The sequence below is a fragment of the Myxine glutinosa genome, chromosome 10 (genome assembly GCF_964187855.1).
Source record: "Myxine glutinosa chromosome 10, kmMyxGlut1.1, whole genome shotgun sequence".
NCBI lineage: Eukaryota > Metazoa > Chordata > Myxini > Myxiniformes > Myxinidae > Myxine > Myxine glutinosa.
Window position 1 is genome coordinate 24,382,868 of NC_136270.1, and position 25,086 is coordinate 24,407,953.

Sequence of the window (25,086 nt, forward strand, 5' to 3'; positions counted from 1 at the left end):
TTGAGTCCTGTTTTGTAGGCCCGTGGTGTCTTGCTCTCCCCCAGTTTTATTTCAAATCAAATTCGATAAATCATTTCATTTTTCACAGTCGCTAACATAGTTTTAGACTCGGTTGAAAAAAAACGGGAAGAAAATCCGATGAAAGTTGCCGTTTATAGAACGAAATGAATTCTCAAAGGCCTGTAACTTCAAGGCCATTGAGTCTCTCTCACGCCTTTATCTCCAATCTAACTCACCATATGATTTCATTTTTATCGATGGTTTTACTTTTAGACTCGGTGTCAGCAATAATTGAGAACAATCCACACACGCGGGAAAATGCAGAGATATATTTTTTAAAATCGCGTCATGGTGTATCATACACCGCCCAACATGACACCGCCGGCAATGTGTCGATATATATTAAAAATTCGCTTTTGCTTTTCCGTTATGATATATTACTATTTCGTTTGATGATAGTCGTCACAAAAACGTCAACAATGATGCCGACATATATTTCTTCGTTTTTATTTCATTCAACATATTAGCCGGAAGTAAAATATGTTTCAGGAAATTACCACGGAGGTATATAATATGGAGAGCCAATTGGCCACCTCGCAGCATTAGCCGCCGTGAAGCCACCGGAAATAGTCTGGCGGCCATATTGGGAAGCCGATCGTTTTGTAAACAAGGCCTGTCAAAGCAAAGGCGTGGCGCACTGATGATGCAGCTGGAGCGAATTTTAGGACCGCCGACTATTTAATTAATATAGAATACTAATATTTGAACTGATATTCGGGCTCAGAATCCCGTTCTTTAAGGAAATGGTGTTCATTAAGTTTGAAGTTGATTCTAGACGCATTTTTCCTGGGGAATCCAATGGTTTAGAGCTTGTTTGAAAAAAAAGTGCCCAAAATTACCGCTCGGTGTTCTTTATCGTTCTTCTCATGACCCAATCACCCACTAGTAGGAATAAGAATCCTGACATGTTACACCCCTGTTTAACTCCTGTCTTCACGTTGAACCATTCTGTTGTTTCACCTTGGTCGACGACCGCACATTGAAAGTCTTGGTAAAGGGCTTTTACAAGGTTCACTAATTTTCCAGGTATGCTGTATTTCTTCATTATGACCCAGACATTCTCTGGGCAAGGAGTCGAAAGCTTTCTAGAAATCTATAAAATTGAGGTACATCGTCGTTTGCCATTCTTTGGCTTGTTCAATAATATTCCTCAATATAAAGATCTGATGTGTTGTCATGTTATATGATGTTACTTAATTCAGTCATTATATTGTAACTAAGATGTGTATGTTTCTATTACCGAGATGTTAGAAACCACGCAGATATAATGATAACCAGAGTTTATTCTACACTGACATGGGTCAGCAACACATCAACAGTGAGTCAGTCACATAAATGACATGAAACGCTGTCATGTAGTTAACCCACACAATTCTTGGGTTTCGGAAGTTTTTGCTATTCATAACATACAAGACTTACATGTTGCAATGGAACGTTCAGCAGGACATGGTAATTGTTACATGAATAATGGAGCGGAGATATAGACATCTCATGCAACACATCTTTTACAGTTTAAATATTTACATGAAGTGTTGGTGAACTCATGAAGGTGAATAAATGAAGTGCCGCTGCCTTTGTTCTTCAGCATTCTGATCACAATAGCTTTTGACACACCAGAGAATGTTGTGTTGAGCATTTCAATACAATTGTCGGTGACCATCCCATTCTCCCTCAGGTCTTCCACGATGGTATTCAGGGACTCCACTTTTCTGGCTAACCTTCTGTTGTGTTGCTGACTCACTTTTAATTTTTTTCGAAAGTTGTCCAGCTTGTGGACTGCTTCATCGAGCTTGTGCTTCAATACCAGTGGACTTGTGACGGAGTGATGGCCTCTAAAATGGCCTCTAAACGGTGGTTGTGACGGAGTAGGAGTGATCTGTGGTCTGAAATGAGGGTCCCGCCTCAGGTTCAGGATCTTGAGTAGTGGCTTGAGGTTCTGGTGTATCTTCTTGGATGACAGACCTGGCCACTGGCGCTTTCCTCAAAACTGTAACCTATTTGGAAAGAAAAGAAAAGGTGAACCATTAATACTCATTAAGTTGTTTTTAGGGCTGAGCCGAATGCTTAGAAGCTTCGTTCATTAGATTGGGGTTCTAATTAGAAATAGATGTGACTGCGTTGGACGTATTGTAACATTGTTTCAAAGACTAAACATTTTGTTAAATATTATTACAACAAAGCTTCGGGGGGGAAATGCCAAGAAAGTGTACAAAATGGGATTCGGCTCAGCTCTAATTTTTTTAAAAAGCAACTGAGTTGTTCTCCATAAAACTATGTCTTAGGAGCTGCATATGAAGCAGCAGACATGGCATGTGATGGGTTACTATCATAACATAGGTGGAATACCAACATAATACAGTGGAGCCTGCTTATTATCATACCCCCTGTGCAGGATGAAATTATGGCAATATCCGGGATATTCCAATGGGCAGGATTCAAAATGGCGGCGGCCCTGAGAATGGAAACGATGTTTTCTGTGGGATCAATGTATGCAGAGAATGAATTCAGTCTTGTGACTTGTAGGTGTGATAATCAGCCATGCATGACTGCCGCCTAGCCAGATGGCAGAGTTAATGAGCGAGGCCACAGGAAGGTATGATAATAATTGGGAAATAACTATGCTTGGAATCAATTGTGAGCAATTTGACTATGAAATTAAGTGGGATATGACATTATTCTATGACATTACATGGGAAGATTCACTATAGTTTATATAGGAACTGGTTTTGGATTTCACTATTCTAGGACTATAGACGGGATATTCAAATAAGCGGTATGACTTTAAGTGGGCACCACTGTATGGGGAATACCAACCTAACATAGGTGGAATACCAACATAGCATAGTTTACCTTCTTTAAATGTGCTGGGAAGTTGAAACAGCTGGGGACGGACTTTGGCTTCAGTCGGACGGTTTGACCAGTCCTGTCGAAGTCACTCTCATTGAAGTGATCACTGCACAGAACTGTGGTGCCTGGGGTGGGGTAGAAGGACTCCCTTCTCAGGGCAGATGTCCATCGAGAGCACAAGTCCTTATCCTTTGGAAACCTTGAAACAAAATACATTGTGGTCACAAAATGTGGTTGCGGGTCAAAACCTCAGAGGGCAGTCAAAACATCCGAGTCAAAACGACTCCATATCAAAATAATATTTTGAGTTTCATATGTATAGTTAAATACAACTTCATCTGCTAATGTTTGCCATGTGTCGGACTTTCGTACCTTCCACAAGTAACCCCCATTTGCTCTTTCTGCTCACGAGTGACACAGGAGGGCATGGAAACCCTGACAGTAGTAGACTGGACAATTAATTTAAGCTCATCACAAATTAAATCACTTGACAATGATCACGAGCTGACGAGTCAATCTCGATACTTCAATCTGAATCAATGAATGAGTCAATCAGACATCAGTCTGACATACTCACATAGCCCTAGTGAATACACAATACAGTTATATTTGAGATCTGTGTCGTATTGCACACCCTGCGCGTGGTCTAACATCATCAAATTCAAACACAGTGTTCAAACTTCATTGAAACTTCATTGAAACTTAATTGCCTAGCCCCACCACCGTGACCACGCCAAAAACTGAAAAAGCAGAACACCCGCGATCGCGGTTTGTCACTTACTTGTGAAATGTGCATGTGGAGGCCTTCCCTGAGGTATTTGTGCAGTCAAATGCAACACACTGTGGCATTTTGAAACAGCGCGTTCACAAATAAGACTCCTTACAGTCGGTAAGCATCCAAATTCCAAAATGAATCAGAAATTGTGAGATCAGCTGATTGTGAGATCAAACACGGACGCAGACACAATCGGCTTCCCAATATGGCCGCCAAGCAACTTCCGCTAGCTTCAGCCGACAGCCGTCATTGGCTCTCCAGGTTTATTATATACCTCCGTGGAAATTACCGAGAGATATTTCTTCGTTTTTTTTATTAGTTATGTGCGCATACACTTTAAATAGTTTTATTTGAAATCTTTAATTTTCCACAAACATTCCACACACGCGGGAAAATGCAGAGATATATTTTTTAAAATCGCGTCATGGTGTATCATACACCGCCCAACATGACACCGACGGCAATGTGTCGATATCTATTTTAAATTCGATATATCATTTCATTTTTCACAGTCGCTAACATAGTTTTAGACTCGGTTGAAAAAAAACGAGAAGAAAATCCGATGAAAGTTGCCGTTTATAGAACGAAATGAATTCTCAAATGCCTGTAACTTCAAGGCCATTGAGTCTCTCTCACGCCTTTATCTCCAATCTAACTCACCATATGATTTCATTTTTATCGATGGTTTTAGAGTCGGTGTCAGCAATAATTGAGAACATTCCACACACGCGGGAAAATGCAGATATATTTTTTTAAATCGCGTCATGGTGTATCATACACCGCCTAACATGACACCGACGGCAACGTGTCGATACATATTAAAAATTCGATATATCATTTCATTTTTCACAGTCGCTAACATAGTTTTCGACTCGGTTGAAAAAAAACGGGAAGGAAATCCAATGAAAGTTGCCGTTTATAGAACGAAATGAATTCTCAAACGCCTGTAACTTCAACTTCAAGGCCATTGAGTCTCTCTCACGCCTTTATCTCCAATCTAACTCACCATATGATTTCATTTTTATCGATGGTTTTGGACTCGGTGTCAGCAATAATTGAGAACATTCCACACACGCGGGAAAATGCAGAGATATATTTTTAAAAATCGCGTCATGGTGTATCATACACCGCCCAACATGACACCGACGGCAACGTGTCGATATATATTAAAAATTCGCTTTTGCTTTTCCGTTAAGATATATTACTTTTTCGTTTGATGACAGTCGTCACAAAAACGTCAACAATGATGCCGACATATATTTCTTCGTTTTTATTTAATTCAACATTATTAGCCGGAAGTAAAATATGTTTCAGGAAATTACCGAGAGATATTTCTTCGTTTTTTAAAATTAGTTATGTGCGAATACACTTTAAATAGGTTTATTTGAAATCTTTAATTTTCCACAATATAATTTACTTGCCATTTATCATTTGATGATTACGAGACAAATTCCTCTTGAGGATCGTGACAATTCATGCGCTGCGTGGAAACTTCTATTTCCAAAATGAATGAGACGATCGATGAAGAACGCAGACTTGAACAGGATGCAGCAAGAAAACGAATGAGACGGGCGAACGAGTCCGTCGACGAACGTCAATGCAAACTTGCCGGGTCACCCGTGGGAATCCCACGGGCATGGATGTGTGTGACATTTCGACATATTGAGTTAGATGCTGCACATTCATTTTTACAAAATGGTTACTGGCAAGTCATCAGATCCAGAAATGGTGTAAAAACCACCGTTTAGAGGCCATTTTTCCCCGCAAAGCGGGGGTTGGCCTTTTCGGGGACCGTGGTAGTTGTTGTTTTTTTGTCCCCTTTTTGAAGCAATGTTTTACGGCCGGATGCCCTTCCTGACGCCAACCCTTTTTGCCGCCTTCAACGACAAACAGGGAATTACCAGTGAACTGGTACTCAATTAGCCGACCTCGGAAGGATGACAGGCTGAGTCAACCCCCCTGGCATTAATTCGGCGATCGACCGAGATTCGAACCCAGGATCCTAAGCCGGCACCCTAGCCGCTAGCCCAACACCAGAAATGGTGTCATGAACACAATTTATTTACGCACAAGCACAAAAGCAAGACGGGCCGATTTCCGATTCCGACGGGCGAGACGGGCCGATTTCCGATTCCGACGGGCCGATTTGGAGCAAGAAAAAGAACGAGACGGGAGAAAAAGGAGAGAAACGAGACGGGGAAAGCCGATTGGAGAGGCGAGTGAGGCGCGATTGGAGAGGAGTGTGAGGCGCGATTGGAGAGGAGTGTGAGGCACGATTGGAGAGGAGTGTGAGGCGTGATTGGAGAGGAGTGTGAGGCACGATTGGAGAGGAGTGATTGGAGGGGAGTGTGAGGCACGATTGGAGAGGAGTGTGAGGCACGATTGGAGAGGAGTGTGAGGCGCGATTGGAGAGGAGTGTGAGGCGCGATTGGAGAGGAGTGTGAGGCGCGATTGGAGAGGCGTGTGAAGGATTGGAGAGGAGAGGAGTGTGAGGGATTGGAGAGGTGAGGGATTGGAAAGGAGAGGGATGTGAGGGTTTGGAGAGGAGAGGAGTGCTAGGTGGAGAGAGGAGAGTGTCAGGTGGAGACAGGAGAGTGTCAGGTGGAGACAGGAGAGTGTCAGGTGGAGAGGAGTGAGGGGTCACATATTATGTGAAATAACTAAATTCACACCATTTCTGGATCTGATGACTTGCCAGTAACCATTTTGTAAAAATGAATGTGCAGCATATAACTCAATATGTCGAAATGTCACACACATCCATGCCCGTGGGATTCCCACGGGTGACCCCGCTAGTTTTATTGTAAACTGTGAAATAAACATGACAATCATGTCCATAAATGAAAAAAAGAAAAAGCGTCCATAAATTAAAATTTATGTAAAAAAACATGAACGCGCCCATTAGAAACCTCAATCGATATCTAGTATTTGAATTTTTTAAATTTCTATAACTGTAAACTGTGAAATAAAAAAATCAATGAAAATTTACGTAAAACCGTAAAGGCGTCCATAAAATAAATAAATAAATAACCTAAATTGAAATCTAGCAGCAGCAGATGCTTGCCTATAATAATAAAGATTCTATTTATTATGTACCTACGTACGGAGCACGTTTGTTATTGCTTACATAATGCGTTAGCATACCCCACTAGTAACTAATAGAGAGGCTGTCCCAATACAATGCTGTTACCCCTGCTGACCTTCAAAGATTACTTCCATACACTTAGTCCAGTTTACTTATCAGTAACTCAAATGTTGTTCTCCGTCATCAGAATCTGACCTTGAACTCGTTTGCCCAGTCATAGATTGGCATCTGTAAGGACTGTCAAAAATCGAGTTCATGCACTTATGGACATTCAAAATTGATGTCATGGAGAATTTTGAGAATTTGTTGTGCTTCAGGCAACATATCTCTTCCAGTCCCAAAAAAGCAAATGGGACATCACTTTTCCTGACAGACGCCAAGACGTGTTACTGATGGCATCCCTCATTTAGCCTGTTTGCTTTACGGCGTACATTTTATGGCATCTTCTGCTCACCGGCCATGCGGATAACAAATGTCTTTACTTTTCTTTTCCTCCACAGGAGAAAAATGCCGGAGTTTCATCGACCTTGCTCCAGCTTCAGAGAAAGGTCAGACAATCTACTTTAGAACTACATGAATATAAATTTGAAACTTGACTTTGGTGATCTTTCTGTTGAGTTTTAATTGAAAACTTCAGTAAGATTTACAGTACAATACATATTAATTGTAATAAGATGCACACAAATGTAATGGTGATTGATAGTGTATTGTTATATTATGACAGGTGTTCTGTGAAATGATAATTTATTAAATACTCCCATGCAGGGGTACCTGGCGTTGCCCGGTGCTGTTCTAATCCTGTTGGCATTTTGAAGATTTTTTTATTTTCTTTTTTTTTTTAATGGGGTCTAAAACACTCCCCTACACCCACTAAGGAATGGAGCCAGGGATCATTTAATATCACCTCTTACATAGCTATAAAGACAGGCACTATAGAGCAATTTTAAAAATTCCAAAAATCCAACTTTTTATCAAAAACTTTTTTTGCCTTTTTAAATAAAAAAAAGAAATTTCTGAAAGTTTTATGAAGATCCGTTTGGCCATCTCAAAGGAAATGGCGACACAAACATAGTCACATAGACAGACAGACATCTCTCCAATAATGTAGATTAGTGCATTGTGATTTAAAAAATTATTATTCTTGCAGGAGGAGAGTTGTTAATGGTTAAATGTACAATTCCGCCATTGTTTCTGAGTGAAATTCATCACTTGACAACCATTTCTCGGTCAACGCTTCAGTAATGACAGATTATCAATTGAAATGATTATGACACACCTCGAGGTTACATCCAATCTTACCCGATCCATGGAGCAAAGGCTACTGAACCTCTTCCTCGATGTTTCAAATTGGAATGTTTTTTTTTTCATACACCTATAGAGGCTCATGGAAAAGCAGAAAATCGCTGACAGACAATGGGTCAACAGACAAAATGCAGAAAATGGAAAAGAGTGAGACAACAACAAATAGATGCGCCACAACACAAGGGGAGGAAATGCATCCGAAGGGGGTGTCGTAAAGCTCAATAGTGGAAATTGGATTTTTCTTCAATTTCCATATTTTAGGGTGCATTTTAATTTGTCTTGACATGTGAGGCCATAGATTCTTACAGCACATCTTCAATTCTCTCGTTATCATATTTTTGAGGAGGAGGAGGAGGAGGAGGAGGAGAAGGAAGAGAAGGAATTTCATTGGAAGAGTTACCCATTCTGTCCTACAAGATCTATCCTTTCCACCATCCCCCATCGCTTGTGATTGACGATACTCCTGTGCAAAGCCACCATTCAATTAACCCCAAAACCAGTGTTTCAGATTTCCATTTCGGTGCACGTAAGGTTATCTGCGCCAATATTCGTCTAGACTTGACCATTAGCTCGGTTTCGAAGGAACGTTCTCAGAAGTGTTCTTGTCTCCTTTCTTTGTTTTCAATCACTTTGGCATTTTGCATCTTTATTATGATCCAGGCAGTCGAATGTCATCCACCTCCTCAATCAGATTCAAAGTGAGAATCTCAATTTACTTTTACAATCTCTCTCTCCTTAATGGAAGAGACAAAATATTTTCCTGCAACAGATACCAGTCAAGAGTGCGGATACAAGCGGCATCGCCATCCTGGCGTTTTGGAAATGCTTAGGAAATTGCAAGTGGCAGAAATTTAAATAAAAAATTGTGAAATTCAAGCGAGCAAGCAGAAGAATGTATGTCTGTTTCCTCTAGACAAATTGAACTATTAGAATAATGCGGCTAATAAACAAATCCCATTGTAAAAAACACATACATTCCATTGGTCACGTCAGTCATTTGGGACTACCACTGGTGACATGTAACCCAGTGCTACCTGCCGCATGGTCGGGTTGTTGGCGGCTAAACCAACACCTCTCACTGGCTTTGCTATTGGGGAGGATGACTGTGACACCTTGTCAGGACTAAAAACAACACCTGACATAGGGTGGATGAGCTCCCTTCCGAAGCCAACGATCATCCAGTACAGATATGGTGTCTCCTAAAAAACACCCATCCAGGTTGGACCTGTTGTGGCAACTCAAGTAGCGGAGAGGGATGGTGGAACCCTTGATGTGAGACGGATGAGCTAGTATTAGCCAATGGCAACCATCAAAAGATGGATGAGCTAGTATTTAGCCAATGGCAACCACAAAACTACACCAGTGTGGAAGAGGGAGTGGGTACACAGTGTCGTTGAAGGCGTGGAAGGCATGTTCCTCGTCTGGTGGATGACACTGCAGTCCAATTCTTCCCCAACCAGTTTTTTTCCATTTTCATGGTATAAGTGGGCACTGGTATTTGTTGTCAGTGCTTATTTCTAAAAACAAAACAAAAAAATAACCCAGAATGAGCAACTTCTCGACTCCAGAGCCCAACAGATTTTCAACACACGACAGGTGGTATGTGCAGTTGTCATGGAGACTACTTTGTAAGAAAACATTGAAGTAAGGGATGTGTTTATACTTTTATCGGACAAAGGTAGAAATCCACATCCTCGTGTCCTCAGAAGGTCGGACAGCCTTCGGCGTGTCCTTTCAAGGGAGTTATGAGGCGGGGAGTTTTACGGCTCGATTGCTGCTGTAATCGCGCCACAGAACAACAAAACAGACAGCCTGGCCTTTTGTAAGATGTACAGCTCTTCATCGCTATACTGTACTTTACCTGCGTGATAAGACTAGGCCAATGGAATTTATGTATTTTTAGAATGCGACTTGTTTATTAGCTAAACTATTCTAACAGTTTGTGCAAAATGCGAATGAAGGAAATGTCCTCAGTGATGACAAACAGTCACGTGAAAAAGTAAGTACACCCCATGTAAAGTTTTGACTTTTTCAACATATTTCAACATACAACTATTTGATCTTCATTTCAACAATATTGATAGATAAAGGTGATATAATATAACAAATATCATGAAACATTTACATTTTGTAGTCCATTGTATAATTTAAATAAACATAAATGCAAATTTCGCATGTGGAAAAAGTAAGTACACCCTTGGCTCTAATAGGTGGTCTTGCCCCCTTTGGCAGAAACAACCTCAAGTAGGCGTTTCTTATAACTGTCTACCAGTCTCTGACATCGACTGGGAGAAATTTTTGCCCACTCCTCCATGCAGAATTCTTTCAGCTGGGCCATGTTTGAGGGGTTTCTTGCATGCACAGCTTGTTTCAAATCCCCCCACAACATCTCGATGGGATTTAGATCTGGGCTTTGACTTGGCCATTCCATAACCCCCAATTTCTTTCTTTTCAGCCATTCCTTGGTGGATTTACTGGTATGTTTAGGGTCTTTGTCATGTTGCAAGGTCCACCTTCGGTTGAGGTTCAACTTTCCGACAGATGGCCTCACATTATCCTTAAGCACCTTCTGGTACAATGAAGAATTCATAGTGGATTATATGATGGTGAGCTGCCCAGGCCCTGAGGCAGCAAAGCTGCCCCAAACCATAATATTTCCACCACCATGCTTTACAGTTGGTATCAGGTTCTTGTGGTCAAATGCTGTCTTTGGTTTTCGCCAAACATGTCTTCTGGTACTGTGGCCAAATAGCTCTACCTTTGACTCATCTGTCCAGAGCACATTGTTCCAGAAGTGCTGGTCTTTGCCGAGGTGTTCATTGGCAAACTTTAGTCTTGCCCTGATGTTCTTTCTGGACAGCAAAGGTTTCCTCCTGGCACACCTCCCATGTAGATCAAATTTGTACAGCCTCTTTCTAATGGTAGACTTGTGCACTTTGACATCAACAGTGGCAAGAGCTACCTGTAGGTCCCATGATGACATTCTGGGTGTTCTTAGAGACTTCTTTCAGCATCTTGCGGTCTGCTCTCGGGCTGAACTTGCTGGGGCGGCCTGGCCTAAACAAGTTGGCAGTTGTTTGGAATCATCTCCACTTGTAGATGATCTTCCGGACAGTCGAATGATTGATTTCAAATTGTTTGGAGATCTTTTTAAATTCCTTCCCAGACTCATAGGCATCTATAACCTTCTGTCTGAAGGCCTCAGAGAAGGCGTCTGTCTGAAGACCTTCTGTCAGAGAGCTCTTTTGATCTAGGCATGGTAATGCCGCACACTTCAACAACAAAGAGCAAACCAAACTAAATGTCGGAGGTTTAAATAAGACAGGTTCCTCCAAGATCCTCTCTAACGATGTTCTAATCATTCACACCTGAGCTGGTGCACCTGATTCTAATTTTAAGTATTTGAAGTAGTGATAAATGTAGGGGTGTACTTACTTTTTCCACACGCGAAATTTGCATTTATCTTTATTTAAATTATACAATGGACTACAAAATGTAAATGTTTCATGATATTTGTTATATTATATCACTTTTATCTATCAATATTGTTGAAATGAAGATCAAATAGCTGTATGTTGAAATATGTTGAAAAAGTCAAAACTTTACATGGGGTGTACTTACTTTTTCACGTGACTGTATACTCCTCTGGCACATGGCACAAAAATGGGAAAATGTCAACCGCTTGTTGTGGCCTTAGGAAACCTTTTGTAAATGAAACCTGCACAACGTACGTGACAAATTCGCGTATAAGGGAAGAGTGCTTGGTGCTTGTTGTAACAGCCTATTCATTAATGGACCTTATTTGAGGCTTTGCTTACTTTCAAAGGTCAGGAAGATGTTTTGTATTCTTCTAGATCTCTCAAAGTCATCACACAAAAGATTGTGTAGATGGATCTATATATCACAGTTGTATTCATTTGTTTACTTTGCCTGAACAAGGCTTAACGCACTCCACTTTTCATACAGTTGTCGTCAAAAATATTAGCACCCTTGCACTTTTTTCAAATAATGCGCCATTTCTTCCAGAAAGTTGTTGAAATTTAAAAATATTTTGGTATCCACATATGTATTACTTTGGTTTGCAATGGAACAAAACAAACAAAAGCTGAAAAATTACTAAATCTTAGCTTATTCCACACAGAAATCCAAAAATGTCCCAGACAATATTATTGGCACCTTTTAGAAGTTGTGAGAAATAATTAGATTTCAAGTAGGAGAATTCCCTTTACTTTGGAATTGAACTCACCTGTGGTGAGTTGCAGGTGCCGGAAATATAAAAATCACCCATTCAACCAGTTTGAAGAGAGAAAAGGAGTCATTCTGCTGTTTTGTGTCACTGTGTGCACTGCAATGTGCATGGAGTCAACTGCTGTTTTGTGTGTACCGCAATGAGCATGCGGAAAATAAAGAAAACCAGAAAATTGTCTGAGGAGGTCAGACACAAGATTGTAGCCAAGCATGGACAATCTCAAGGCTACAAGTCCATCACCCGAGACCTTGATGTTCCTGTGTCCACAGTACACAATGTTATCAGGAAGTTTATGGCCCATGGCATTGTAGCTAACCTCCCTGGACGTGGTCGCAAGAGAAAACTTGATCGAAGATTCCAGCAAAGGATTGTCCGAATGGTGGAGAAAGCACCTTGATCAACTGCCAAACAGATTCAAGCTGACCTTCAGACACAAGGTACGACAGTTTCAACTCACACCTTCCGTCGCCAATTTAATGAAAGGGGATTCTATGGTAGGAGACCCAGCGAGGACCCCACTCCTGAGAGAACGATATAAGAAAGCCTGACTGGAGTTTTCCAAAACACACCTGAACAAGCCAAAATCCTTCTGGGGTAATGTCCTGTGGAAAGGCGAGACCAAATTAGAGTGTTTTGGTAAAGCACATCATCTCTATGTTTACAGAAAACAAAATGAAGCCTTCAAATAAAAGCACACCTTCTCTACAGTCAAATATGGAGGAGGTTCAGTGATGTTTTGGGGGTTCTGCGCTCCCTCTGGCACTAGGTGCCTTTAATGTGTGCATGGCATCATTAAATCAGGAGATTATCATAGCATTTTGAAGCGCAATGTTCAACCCAGTGTCAGAAAGCTCGGTCTCCGTCAAAGGTCATGGGTTTTGCAGCAGGAAAATGACCCCAAACACACTTCAAAAAGCACCCAGGAATGGTTCAAGACAAAACGCTGGACTGTTCTGAAGTGGCCAGCAATGAGTCCAGATCTAAATCCCATTGAACACCTGTGGGGAGATCTGGAAACAGCAGTTTGGATAAGGCACCCTTCAAATCTGGGAGAACTGGAGCAATTTGCACAAGAAGAGTGGGCCAAACTGCCAGTAGATAGGTGTAGGAAGCTCATTCATGGCTATAGGAAATGCTTGACTGCAGTTATTTTGTCCAAAGGCTGTGTGTGCTACCAAATATTAAGTCGAGGGTGTCAATAATTTTGTCAATGCCATTTCTTTTTATTTTCTGATTTAAAAAGATATATTAAGTTCTGAATCAAAAACAAAGGTTTCTTTAATATTATCAGTGAAATAAAGAATTGTGTAGACCAAATACTTTTGTCAATTTAAACGTATTTTTAGAGAAATTGTGAGTTATTTGAAAAGAGTGCAAGGGTGCCAATACTTTTGGCCACGACTGTACATAAAGACACAATAATAACCACACAAAGCAATGATTCAGTGTAGATTATTGAGGTTATGGAACTTGTTTACACCTCTTTTTGTATACCACAGGAGTGCTGCTGTTATCTATGGTGTCGGAGACTCTCTACTTGGCACTGCTCGCGGTCGGGTTCGGCCTAATGTGCATGGAGCGTTGTCGAGCGACCAACGTTATTGAGGGCCTCAAACTGAATGCATTTGCAGCTGTTTTCACAGTCCTTTCTGGTATGATTCAGGGATTTGCATTGAAGCTCAAAAGCATGTGGGGTTTGGGGGACGAGGGTCGAATACAATTGGGCTTTATAAGCAATCTTCACTTGAGACATGATTTTGGCAGTACACTCGATTTGACATGTCTTCTACCATTCGAGGAAATATCTTAAAGTAAATGGATGTAGAGCTCATCATTCAGCACAAATGGTCACAGGAAGTACTTTGGTATCAATGTAAAAACATTCCTTTTCTTTTTCTTTGTTATTCTATCACTAGTAAAAAGCCCGTCAAATATGATGGGTTGGAACAGTTTATTCGACGGTTTAATGGCCGCAGCATTTTTATTGCAAAAAAAGGTTTTAAAAATTTCTACAATAAGCAAAATAACAAGGAATCAAAGAACAAGAAATCAAAGGCAAGAAATAAAGAACACGAAATCAAAGCAGGAAAACAAAGTCCATAATCAAATCCAAGTCAATAACAATAAATCAAATCAGGAATCAGAAACAAAGTCAAGAAAGGAGAATCAGGAACAAATCAAGGAGGAATAAAAAAACCAGAGAACAATAACACAAAACACCATTATTTGTCCACGCTCTCAATCCCCATGGCCCCCACTGCCTCTGGAGGGGGAAGAAAAGTCAGGGATGAGGAGCTTCTCTGAAGCTATCGAGAAGGAGAGCGGGTACGGGGAGGAACAGAGTGAGAACGTCTGGAGGAACACCCCTCCCCACAGTCCAAAATGTCCCTTCCTGGGATTATCCCAGCCCTGGATGGGCCGTCCAATTGCCCCGGGGCCTCTACACCCCACAGGTTACTTCGCAACTTTCCGCTGTCGATAAATTTCCTGTGGGGCTTTGCCCAGGGGAGGCAGTCTTTTGGACTTACAGCCCCTCCTCCGGCCCTTGCACTGTCTCCATTCACCAGTGTCTATACCGGCATCAGAAGAGGAGCCATCACTTTCAGCCCCTGGCAGCGGAGTCTCTTGAATGGAGGTTATTCCCTCTGACCCCACCACAGGAGTGACCACCTTTTCCATCATGCCCTCCCCTCCAACCTCAGTGGGCCAAGATCCCGACATGACCACATTCCAGACCTTTGCTGCTGTGGGCACAAAGGCTGCATCCTCCTTATCCTTCTCTTCCTCCATATCTATGGGCATCATAAACAGAGACATATTTAATTGCAGAGGTGGACCATCATGACCCTCTCATGGGCAGAGAGGGCCTCAACCGCCCAGTCAGCCAGAGACCCAGCTGTCCGAGTGGCAGTCCACCTCACCCAGAACTCGGCAAGCCTCCCAGAGGTCTGGAAGGATACATCAAACCCATTAACCAAGGAGACAAGACAGAAAAAAATCCTCAGCCTTAAACCTCAGCTCGTCAAACAAAACCGTCTGACCAAATACCTCGCTTGACAGTATGGCTCCCTCCTTCACATACACAAACCGCGCACAGTTATGGCGCTTGCTCGCCATGTTGAGGTCCGGGGGAGGGGATGGACAACACCAGGAATGATGGTGCGGAGTGGGAGGGAGGAAGCTTGTGTCAGGGAGGCGCGAGGTGGGGAAACCTGGAGGGCAAGAATGCCAGACAGGAGGAAGGCCGGGGAAAAGCAGGAAGGGAGAGACGAACGAAAATGCATGACTAACATAGACAAAAAAGGAAAATAGCATACAGACACGATGGGGAAATGAAAAAGTGTGCAAGACCAACACAACATTGCTCAGCCAAGCCAGCACATGCTACGCCTGCTAAGGCACAACATGGCAGCTGCAGCCGAGTGGGTGTGCCAAAGTCTGACGCCTCGGTCTAGTGTCATATGTGCTAATATCTTCTTTATTTGACCTCCTACAGATGTAAATGAACACTTGTTTTACTCTGTGCATGTTGCACATCACCTGCAGTCAATTTCACCTCCCTGCACCTTGTATTTATTGTTATTTAAGGAAACACTTCTGTACACCGCCCTTGATGCTCGATTTGCAAGCCACCATCTACAATTCCAATAGAAGAGAAATAATTACACTTTTATGGAAATAGTTTTTCCCGTTTGTTTTATCCTCAAAAATAGACCGTAGTGAACACACTTTCGTGTTAAAAGATTGGCCTTTAAAATCTACCATTATGAAGAGGGACAGACATCTGTACAAACACACAAACTGACATTGTGTCTTACTAGCACCGGTACCCGCCCTATGGGCGGGGCTTCAATTGGGAGGCACAAATGAAAAGGCAAAATATCAGAAATTGAAGGCTTTTAAAAATTTTAAACGATTCATATAAACATCCGTTAAATCATATCACACGCAAATCATCCTAATCTAAACAGTACATGGCGCCCATTTTGAAAAAAGATTGAATTCTGCAAAACGGAAGCGGCCGCTACACGTCTTTCTCAGTCGCACGTTTATGTGTGAAGAGTGCACGCCGAATCTGTAACACGGAAGTGGCCGCTACACCTGTTTCTCAGTCGCTTTGCACACGCTGCCATGTTACTTCGGAGCCGCACGTTTATATAGGAAGAGTTCGTCAGGAGTCGATCTACTCTCTCCTGGTATGTAGAATAAACAGTATTTGTAGAATTTTAACAAAAGCCACATCACTGTTCATATCGGTAAATATTATTCCATCGTGTTTGGAAAAACTGGAAAATTGGAAACTTGGAGAAATTGGAAAAACAATACAACCTATTTTACTCCCAGGGGTCCCAGGAATACCCACCCAAAATATCGTTGCGATCGGTTGAGCCGTTTTTGCGGTACCTTCGAACGGACGGATGGACATTTGGTGAATTATAGTAAGATGTGGTAGATGGCAGGGGATCTCTTTATCCTCGCAAATCCCAGCATGTTTGATAAAATCCTCACGAGAAAGCTGTCTTTTGATGACATATTAATTTTTTCATGCTGAATTTACTTTATTGTCTATTGAAGATCAAGATTAATTAATTCTTTGTCACCACCACACCTTTGTGTGGATTCTTGGTGACTGTTGTATTAATTGACGATGATCCACTAGGAAGGTTAAAATTTGCTTTGAGCAGAAGCCCTTTGTGGTTTATGTGTGAATAATTAGATTAATGCACACAATTGTGTCACTGTCATGTGATTATATCCCTCCAACTTATCCCCTGGGAGAAGGCAGTATAATAACCAGAAGCATGTGACTTGTGCTATCAGTCCTGTGATGAAGGTCATGGCTGCTTGAAGCATTGGATCTCAGAGCTTTGCTTTGTGCGACACTAAAACTTTGGTAAAAAAGAAAATGACCTCAAAAAGAAAAACCTACAGCCAAGTACTACCTTTGTCTTAATGCTATTAAGCAAAATATGCAAAAAAAAAAGTACATTCTAATTGCTGGTATACTTGCTTGGTCTGCTTTATCCTGCACCGATAGACAAAGCGAGCCACCTTTGGTCCACTTTACTCTGTCACAGACCAATCATTGTTGTGCGTGATATTGTCACAAATCTTAAATGTACAAGAAACAGTCAATATAAGATTGAAACGATTGTGGATACTTTGGGTATTTTACTGAATCATTTCGCTCCGTTGGTTGGTCTTTGTGTAGACAGGCCTTCCTGTTGCATTGGAAGTTGTGTAAAATATTTTAATTATTCAACCAGAAGTGTGTCATAAATGTATTTAGTGGAACAGGAACTTCATTTTTAATAGAGGGACTGAGTATTTATTTGTGAGCTGGTGGACTCCTGTGTACATTCTTGGAATAAGTTCAACACCTGCTAAGGTAAGATAAATAGCAAGGAATTTCTGACTCATTATGTGTGTGCGTGCATGCATGTGTGTTTTTGAGTGTATATGGGTGCGTATATGTGAGGGTGTGTGTGTATGTATGGACAGTGCATTCAGAAAGTATTCAGCCCCCTTCACTTTTTTCACATTTTGTTATGTTGCAGCCTTATGCTGAAATCGTTTAAATTCATTTTTTCCCTCATCAATCTTCACTCAATACCCCATAATACAAAGAGAAAACAGCATTTTAGAAAGTTTTGCAAATTTATTAAAAAGAAAAAACTGAAATATCACATTTACATACAGTCACGTGAAAAAGTAAGTACACCCCATGTAAAGTTTTGACTTTTTCTACATATTTCAACATACAGCTATTTGATCTTCATTTCAACAATATTGATAGATAAAGGTGATATAATATAACAAATATCATGAAACATTTACATTTTGTAGTCCATTGTATACTTTAAATAAACATAAATGCAAATTTCGCATGTGGAAAAAGTAAGTACACCCGTGGCTCTAATAGGTGGTATTGCCCCCTTTGGCAGAAACAACATCAAGTAGGCGTTTCTTATAACTGTCTACCAGTCTCTGACATCGACTGGGAGAAATTTTTCCCACTCCTCCATGCAGAATTCTTTCAGCTGTGCGATGTTTGAGGGGTTTCTTGCATGCACAGCTAGTTTCAAATCCCCCCACAACATCTCGATGGGATTTAGATCCGGGCTCTGACTTGGCCATTCCAGAACCCGCCGTTTCTTTCTTTTCAGCCATTCCTTGGTGGATTTACTGGTATGTTTAGGGTTATTGTCATGTTGCAATGTCCACCTTCGGTTGAGCTTCAACTTTCCGACAGATGGCCTCACATTATCCTCAAGCACCCTCTGGTACAATGAAGAATTCATAGTGGATTATATGATGGTGAGCTGCCCAGGCCCTGATGCAGCAAAGCTGCCCCAAACCATAATATTTCCACCACCATGCTTTACAGTTGGTATCAGGTTCTTGTGGTCAAATGCTGTCTTTGGTTTTCGCCAAACATGTCTTCTGGTACTGTGGCCAAATAGCTCCACCTTTGACTCATCTGTCCAGTGCACATTGTTCCAGAAGTGCTGGTCTTTGCCTAGGTGTTCATTGGCAAACTTTAGTCTTGCCCTGATGTTCTTTCTGGACAGCAAAGGCTTCCTCCTGGCACACCTCCCATGTAGATCAAATTTGTGCAGCCTCTTTCTAATGGTAGACTTGTGCACTTTGACATAAACAGTGTCAAGAGCTACCTGTAGGTCCCGTGATGACATTCTGGGGGTTCTTTGAGACTTCTTTCAGCATCTTGCGGTCTGCTCTCGGGCTGAACTTGCTGGGGCGGCCTGGCCTGATCAAGTTGGCAGTTGTTTGGAATCTTCTCCACTTGTAGATGATCTTCCGGACAGTCGAATGATTGATTTCAAATTGTTTGGAGATCTTTCTAAATCACTTCCCAGACTCGTAGGCATCTATAACCTTCTTTCTGAAGGCCTCAGAGAGCTCTTTTGATCTAGGCATGGTGACGCCGCACACTTCAACAACAAAGAGCAAACCAAACTAAATGTCTGAGGTTTAAATAAGACAGGTTCCTCCAAGATCCTCTCTGAAGATGTTCTAATCATTTGCACCTGAGCTGGTGCACCTGATTCCAATTTTACGTATTTGAAGTAGTGATAAATGTAGGGGTGTACTTACTTTTTCCACATGCGAAATTTGCATATATGTTTATTTAAATTATACAATGGACTACAAAATGTAAATGTTTCATGATATTTGTTATATTATATCACCTTTATCTATCAATATTGTTGAAATGAAGATCAAATAGCTGTATGTTGAAATATGTTAAAAAAGTCAAAACTTTACATGGGGTGTACTTACCTTTTCACATGACTGTAAGTATTCAGACCCTTAACTCAGTACTTAGTTGAAGCACCTTTGGCAGCAATTGCAGCCTCGAGTCTTCTTGGGTATGACGCGACAAGCTTTGCACACCTGGATTTGGGGTTTTTCTGCCATTCTTCTCTGCAGATCCTCTCAAGCTCTGTCAGGTTGTATGGGGACCGTTGGTGGAAACAAGATTCTGTGGTCTGATGAAACCAAGATTGAACTATTTAGCTTCCGTCTGGCCACTCTGCCATAATGCCCAGATCGGTGGAGTGTTGCAGTGATGGTTGTCCTGCTGGAAGTTTCTCCCATCTCCACACAGGATCTCTGGAGCTCAGCCAGAGTGACCATCGGGTTCTTGGTCACCTCTCTTACCAAGGCCCTTCTCCCCCGATTGCTCAGTTTGGCCGGGCGGCCAGCTCTCGGAAGGGTCCTGGTTGTTCCAAACTTCTTCCATTTAAGAATTATGGAGGCCACTGTGCTCTTGGGAACCTTCAATGCAGTATAATTTTTTTTGTAGGCTTCCCTAGATCTGTTCTTCGACACAATCCTGTCTCTGAGCTCTGCAGGCAGTTCCTTCGACCTCATGGCTTGGTTTTTGCTCTGATATGTATTGTCAGCAGTGAAACCTTATATAGACAGGTGTGTGCCTTTCCAAATCATGTCCAATCAATTGAATTTACCACAGGTGGACTCCAATCAAGGTGTAGAAACATCTCAAAGATGATCAAGAGAAATGGGAGGCACCTGAGCTAAATTTCAAGTGTCATAGCAAAGGGTCTGAATACTTATGTAAATGTGATATTTCAGTTTTTTCTTTTTAATAAATTTGCAAAACTTTCTAAAATCCTGTTTTCTCTTTGACATTATGGAGTATTGAGTGTAGATTGATGAGGGAATTTAAACGATTTCAGCATAAGGCTGCAACATAACAAAATGTGAAAAAGTGCAGGGGTCTGAATACTTTCTGAATGCACTGTGTATACATGTGTTTATTTGGGGGGGGGGGGGGGGGGATGCATATGTATGTATATGTATGTGTGTTTAGTTGGGGGGGGGGGGAGTATGTGTGAGCATGTGTGTAGGTGTGTGTGTGTGTATTTGTGTATATATGAGCGTGTGTGTGTGTGTGTGTGTGTGTGTGTGTGTGTGTGTGTGTGTGTATTTGTGTATGTATGTGTATTTGTGTATGTATGTGCATGTGTGCATGTGGATGTGCGTCTTTCAGTGTGTGTGGTTTATCCTCTTTATTTATCTTTGTCTACGGAGGGATGAACTCTTGCCAATAGTTTTTGTAAGGCTCACTTGGCTGCTCTTGGATGGGTTTGAGGGTTGAGGAGTCGCAGCCAAAACCCTAACCCTACCCAGGTTTCTCCTGTTGACTCCATATTTTTTTTATTTGGAGTCCTCCTGATGACTCCATCATTGTCTATTTGTGGTCCCCTTGATAACTCCATCATTGTCTATTTGGGGTGGTCCTGATGACTCCATCATTGTCTATTTGGGTTCTTCCTGATGACTCCATCATTGTCTATTTTGGGTCCTGCTGATGACTTCATCATTGTTTATTTGGGCTCCTCCTGATGACTCCATCATTGTCTATTTGGGGTCCTCCTGATGACTCCATCATTGTCGATTTGGGTTCCTCCTGATGACTCCATCATTGTCTATTTTTGGTCCCTTAGATATCTCCATCATTGTCTATTTGGGTCCTCCTGATGACTCCATCATTGTCTATTTTGGCTCCTGCTGATGACTTTTTCATTGTCTATTTTGGGTTCCTCTTGATGACTGCATCATTGTCTATTTGGGGTCCTCCTGATGACTCCTCATTGTCTATTTGGAGTCCCCTTGATAACTCCATCATTGTCTATTTGGGGTGGTCCTGATGACTCCATCATTGTCTATTTGGGTTCCTCCTGATGACTCCATCATTGTCTTTTGGGTCCTGCTGATGACTTTTTCATTGTCTATTTTGGGTTCCTCCTGATGACTCAATCATTGTCTATTTGGGGTCCTCCTGATGACTCCATCATTGTCTTATTGGGGTGGTCCTGATGACTCCATCATTGTCTATTTGGGTTCCTCCTGATGACCCCATCATTGTATTTTTGGGTTCCTCCTGATGACTCCATCATTGTCTATTTGGTGTCCCCTTGATGACTCCTCATTGTCTATTTGGAGTCCCCTTGATAACTCCATCATTGTCTATTTGGGGTGGTCCTGATGACTCCATCATTGTCTATTTGGGTTCCTCCTGATGACTCCATCATTGTCTTTTGGGTCCTGCTGATGACTTTTTCATTGTCTATTTTGGGTTCCTCCTGATGACTCAATCATTGTCTATTTGGGGTCCTCCTGATGACTCCATCATTGTCTATTTGGTGTCCCCTTGATGACTCCATCATTGTCTATTTGGGGTCCCCTTGATGATTCCATCATTGTCTTTTTTGGGGCCCCCTTGATGATTCCATCATTGTCTATTTTGGCTCGTCCTGATGACTCCATCTTTGTCTACTTGGGTCCCCCTAATGTCTCCATTGATGTGTTTGGTCATTTATTTGATTACGAAGTCTGATTGCAGTATTGAAGATAAGTGAAAAATAAAATCATGGTCACCACTTTAGAAAACACTGATCGCAGGTGTAAACCTCGTCGTGCCTCTCAATTCCTGCTCACTCTTAATTTTCCCAATCTCGTGGAACTTTGCAGAAAAAAATCATCCTTATGAAAATCTTGTCCCCCGCAACCCAACCCGCTTTAAGCTCGTGAGTCGGTGCACCTATGTCACTCTGTCTTTTATCTCCTCCTTGAACCAAGATGTCTATCCTTTCACCTGGCGAATAAATTATGATCTATTTTCCAGTAAATATTGAAATATCACTTTATACTAATTGAAAATCAATTATAAACAACCGACTGTCGTTAATACCTTCCGTTACCGAAGGTGGGCGGAGGCTATGTTTTTACCCGTCGGTCTACCTGTCTGGTTGTCTGTCTCTCTTTGTCTGATTGTTTGTTTGTCTATGAGCAGGATACCTCAAAATGTTGTGGACGGATTCAGACGAAATTTGGTGGACATGCTGGGTGTGTGACAAGGACGAATTGATTCGATTTTGTTGAAGATCCGGATACTGATGCGAGAATTTTTTTTAGTGAAATCTTCACCATTGAGAGAGAGGGCCAAAAACCACATATAGATCGATATTTCAAAACAATTTGGATGGATTATGACAAATCTAGCTGGAAGACTTGGATAAGCGACAAGAACAAGCTGATTCGATTTTGGTTCAGGTCCGGATCCAGATCTGGCCTATCAGTGGTATACAAAACAGAAACTGTTCAGCCTGGCGGAGGTAAACACGCTACCGAATGCCGTTCTAGCTTACTCTAGAGATGTTTCCTTTACACTACATGGAAATGTCTGAAGACATAATTTAGCTTAATTCCATCTCACACATCAATGGCCTTCACTGATCTGTATATTTGATCTTACTCGTTCACCAACACCTCCCTGAGCTTTCCAATGGTACACGTTCGTGGGTTATGGGGGCGTGTGGTTTCAAGATTCTACATAAATCACCTCGGCCTCTTCCTCAACCTTTTTGCTGTTGTTGCTGTTGTTGTTGTCGTTGTTGTTGTTCTATAGCCCCAGACAGTTGTCTCAGGCAAGCCCGCAGCACAGAGCAGTCTGAGTATAAAGTCCATCGAACATCGAAAATGATCCTTATCTGCAACACACTCGTACATTGTAATCTTGTATCACCAAGATTTTGATCAATGTATTCGGGCTTTAAAACGAATCCACAACAACCACAGCAACAACATTTTCCCTTATGCAGCCCCACCACAAAATTAGTACAGTAGTGGCAACTTTGCCACACACATTGGCAGATCATCACCCTTTCCCCCCCCCCCCCCCCCCCCAAACCCCAACCTTGACAAATCCTGGCTGTGCCCAGTGAGTGACTTATTTGATCAAACAACTTATTTGATCAAAACATTGCAAAGTTTGTAAAATATATCAGAGTGCAAAAAGGTCAAATCACTCTTTTCATTTATTTTTGGAAGAGCTTCATGGAAGAGCAAGGTACAACTGAGAGTAGGACAAACGTTAAGGGAATGAACAAACAGGAAATAGCTGGAGATGAGAGAGGGAGGGATGAGGAGGAAACTGAAACTAGCAAGTAGCAAGTAAAATAGTTGATGGTTGATGGGAAAGGTTAATGGGAAAGGGAAATGGGAAAGGGAAATGGGAAAAAGGAAAGGGAAAGGAAAGGGAAAATGGGAAAGGGAAAAAGTTGATGGGAAAGGTTAATGGGGGTAATAAAGATAATGGAACCTTGAGAAAATGATCAAATCACTGTGGATTGCTAATTCTTTGGGAATCATTTTTCAGTAATATGAGATATTTTAAAAATTTACTTATCATATTCTCGAAAGCAATTTCTAAAAAGGCTTTTTGTGTTGCCAATACACCTTGGATACAAAATGTAGGCTTGGAAGAGTGAGGCGACGAAGGTAGATGCTTGTCCACGGTGGTAAAAGGCACACAATGAAGAAACTGTAAAAGAGCAGAGAATAGAGGAAAGAAAGTTAGTCATCTGAAAGTAAGACTGGTGATCTAGGGGAGGTTTTAATGGGATTATAAAAAATAATTGGTGATACAAGATGGCGGATTGGTGCTTCGGAGGTGGGGCGTTGCATCACAGTGTGCCGTACCACTGCAGAGGGACGTTGCCTTGGATAATCTGCTAATATTAGTTGGTGGACGTTAATTAAACCACAGTGTCTTTCAATAAAAAGTAGGAACGTTATCCCTGAGACCGTGGCCAAATTGCAAATTCCTGCCACCTTCAGGTGAACATCAGCTGGGTAGACATGGGCAAAGTATACAGACTGAGGACTTGTGGATAATGAATCAATGATAGAAGATGGCATCAGGTGGTGTTGTCCTACCGAGTTGAACCTTTGAGGGAAAAGCGGGATTGAAGCGATTCACGAAGGTGATTTCTCAAGCAGGTGGAAAGAGGAACAAAATAGTGCAGGTGATATGTCAACCTGGATTTCAGAAGCTGCCTCTTGGAGTCATTGGGGAGGGTCGGAGCGATGAGCAAGAGCAGGAGGCGGTAGAAAATACTTCAAGCTGTCTATGATGAAAGAGATGTGGTTTGATGGGGTTTCAAGTTTCAAGTTTCAAGTTTTCAAGATGTCTATGATGAAAGATGCGCTGGCCTAAGGCTCCTTGTGCCACTGTGCCAGATTCCAAAATGTTCATAATCCCCCCCCCCCCCCCCCCCTTCCCATGCCTCCTCCCCCCAAGCCTTCTCCCTTCCACACATCTCCCTGCTCTCAAATGTTGTGTTTGTGTGCTTCACCTTCTCTCCCCATCTTGTTTTCCGCTCCCTCTTTTTATATATTTTGTTTGTTTGTGAAGGTTTGGTTGATTGGTTGATTTGT

General features: G+C 41.7%; 2 protein-coding genes across 2 annotated transcripts in view; one reads left to right on the forward strand and one right to left on the reverse strand.

Annotated features, from left to right (window-relative positions):
- The window catches only part of LOC137434334 (germ cell-specific gene 1-like protein), a 244,074-nt gene that overhangs the window by 126,156 nt on the left and 92,832 nt on the right, over positions 1–25,086 (forward strand). Inside the window, exons 2-3 of the mRNA XM_068127236.2 lie at positions 7,268–7,315; positions 13,818–13,970. Of these exons, the coding sequence (XP_067983337.1) occupies positions 7,268–7,315; positions 13,818–13,970 (201 nt within the window). The remainder of the gene's footprint in view (positions 1–7,267; positions 7,316–13,817; positions 13,971–25,086) is intronic.
- Positions 1,326–3,942, reverse strand: LOC144894005 (THAP domain-containing protein 2-like). The gene is made up of 3 exons (XM_078785452.1): positions 3,689–3,942; positions 2,911–3,106; positions 1,326–2,054 (listed from the first exon to the last, which is right to left on the reverse strand). Exons 1-3 carry the CDS (start codon positions 3,754–3,756, stop codon positions 1,905–1,907), a joined length of 414 nt encoding a protein of 137 aa, XP_078641578.1. The 5' UTR covers positions 3,757–3,942; the 3' UTR covers positions 1,326–1,904.

Bases quoted from the DNA above. Each gene is read 5' to 3' on its own strand.
- LOC144894005 (XM_078785452.1), bottom strand. From the start codon at position 3,756: ATGCCACAGTGTGTTGCATTTGACTGCACAAATACCTCAGGGAAGGCC. The intron at 3,107-3,688 runs GTAAGTGACAAA...TTTTGTTTCAAG, and splicing joins TCCACATGCACATTTCACAA to GTTTCCAAAGGATAAGGACT. The intron at 2,055-2,910 runs GTAAACTATGCT...CTTTCCAAATAG, and splicing joins TCCCAGCACATTTAAAGAAG to GTTACAGTTTTGAGGAAAGC.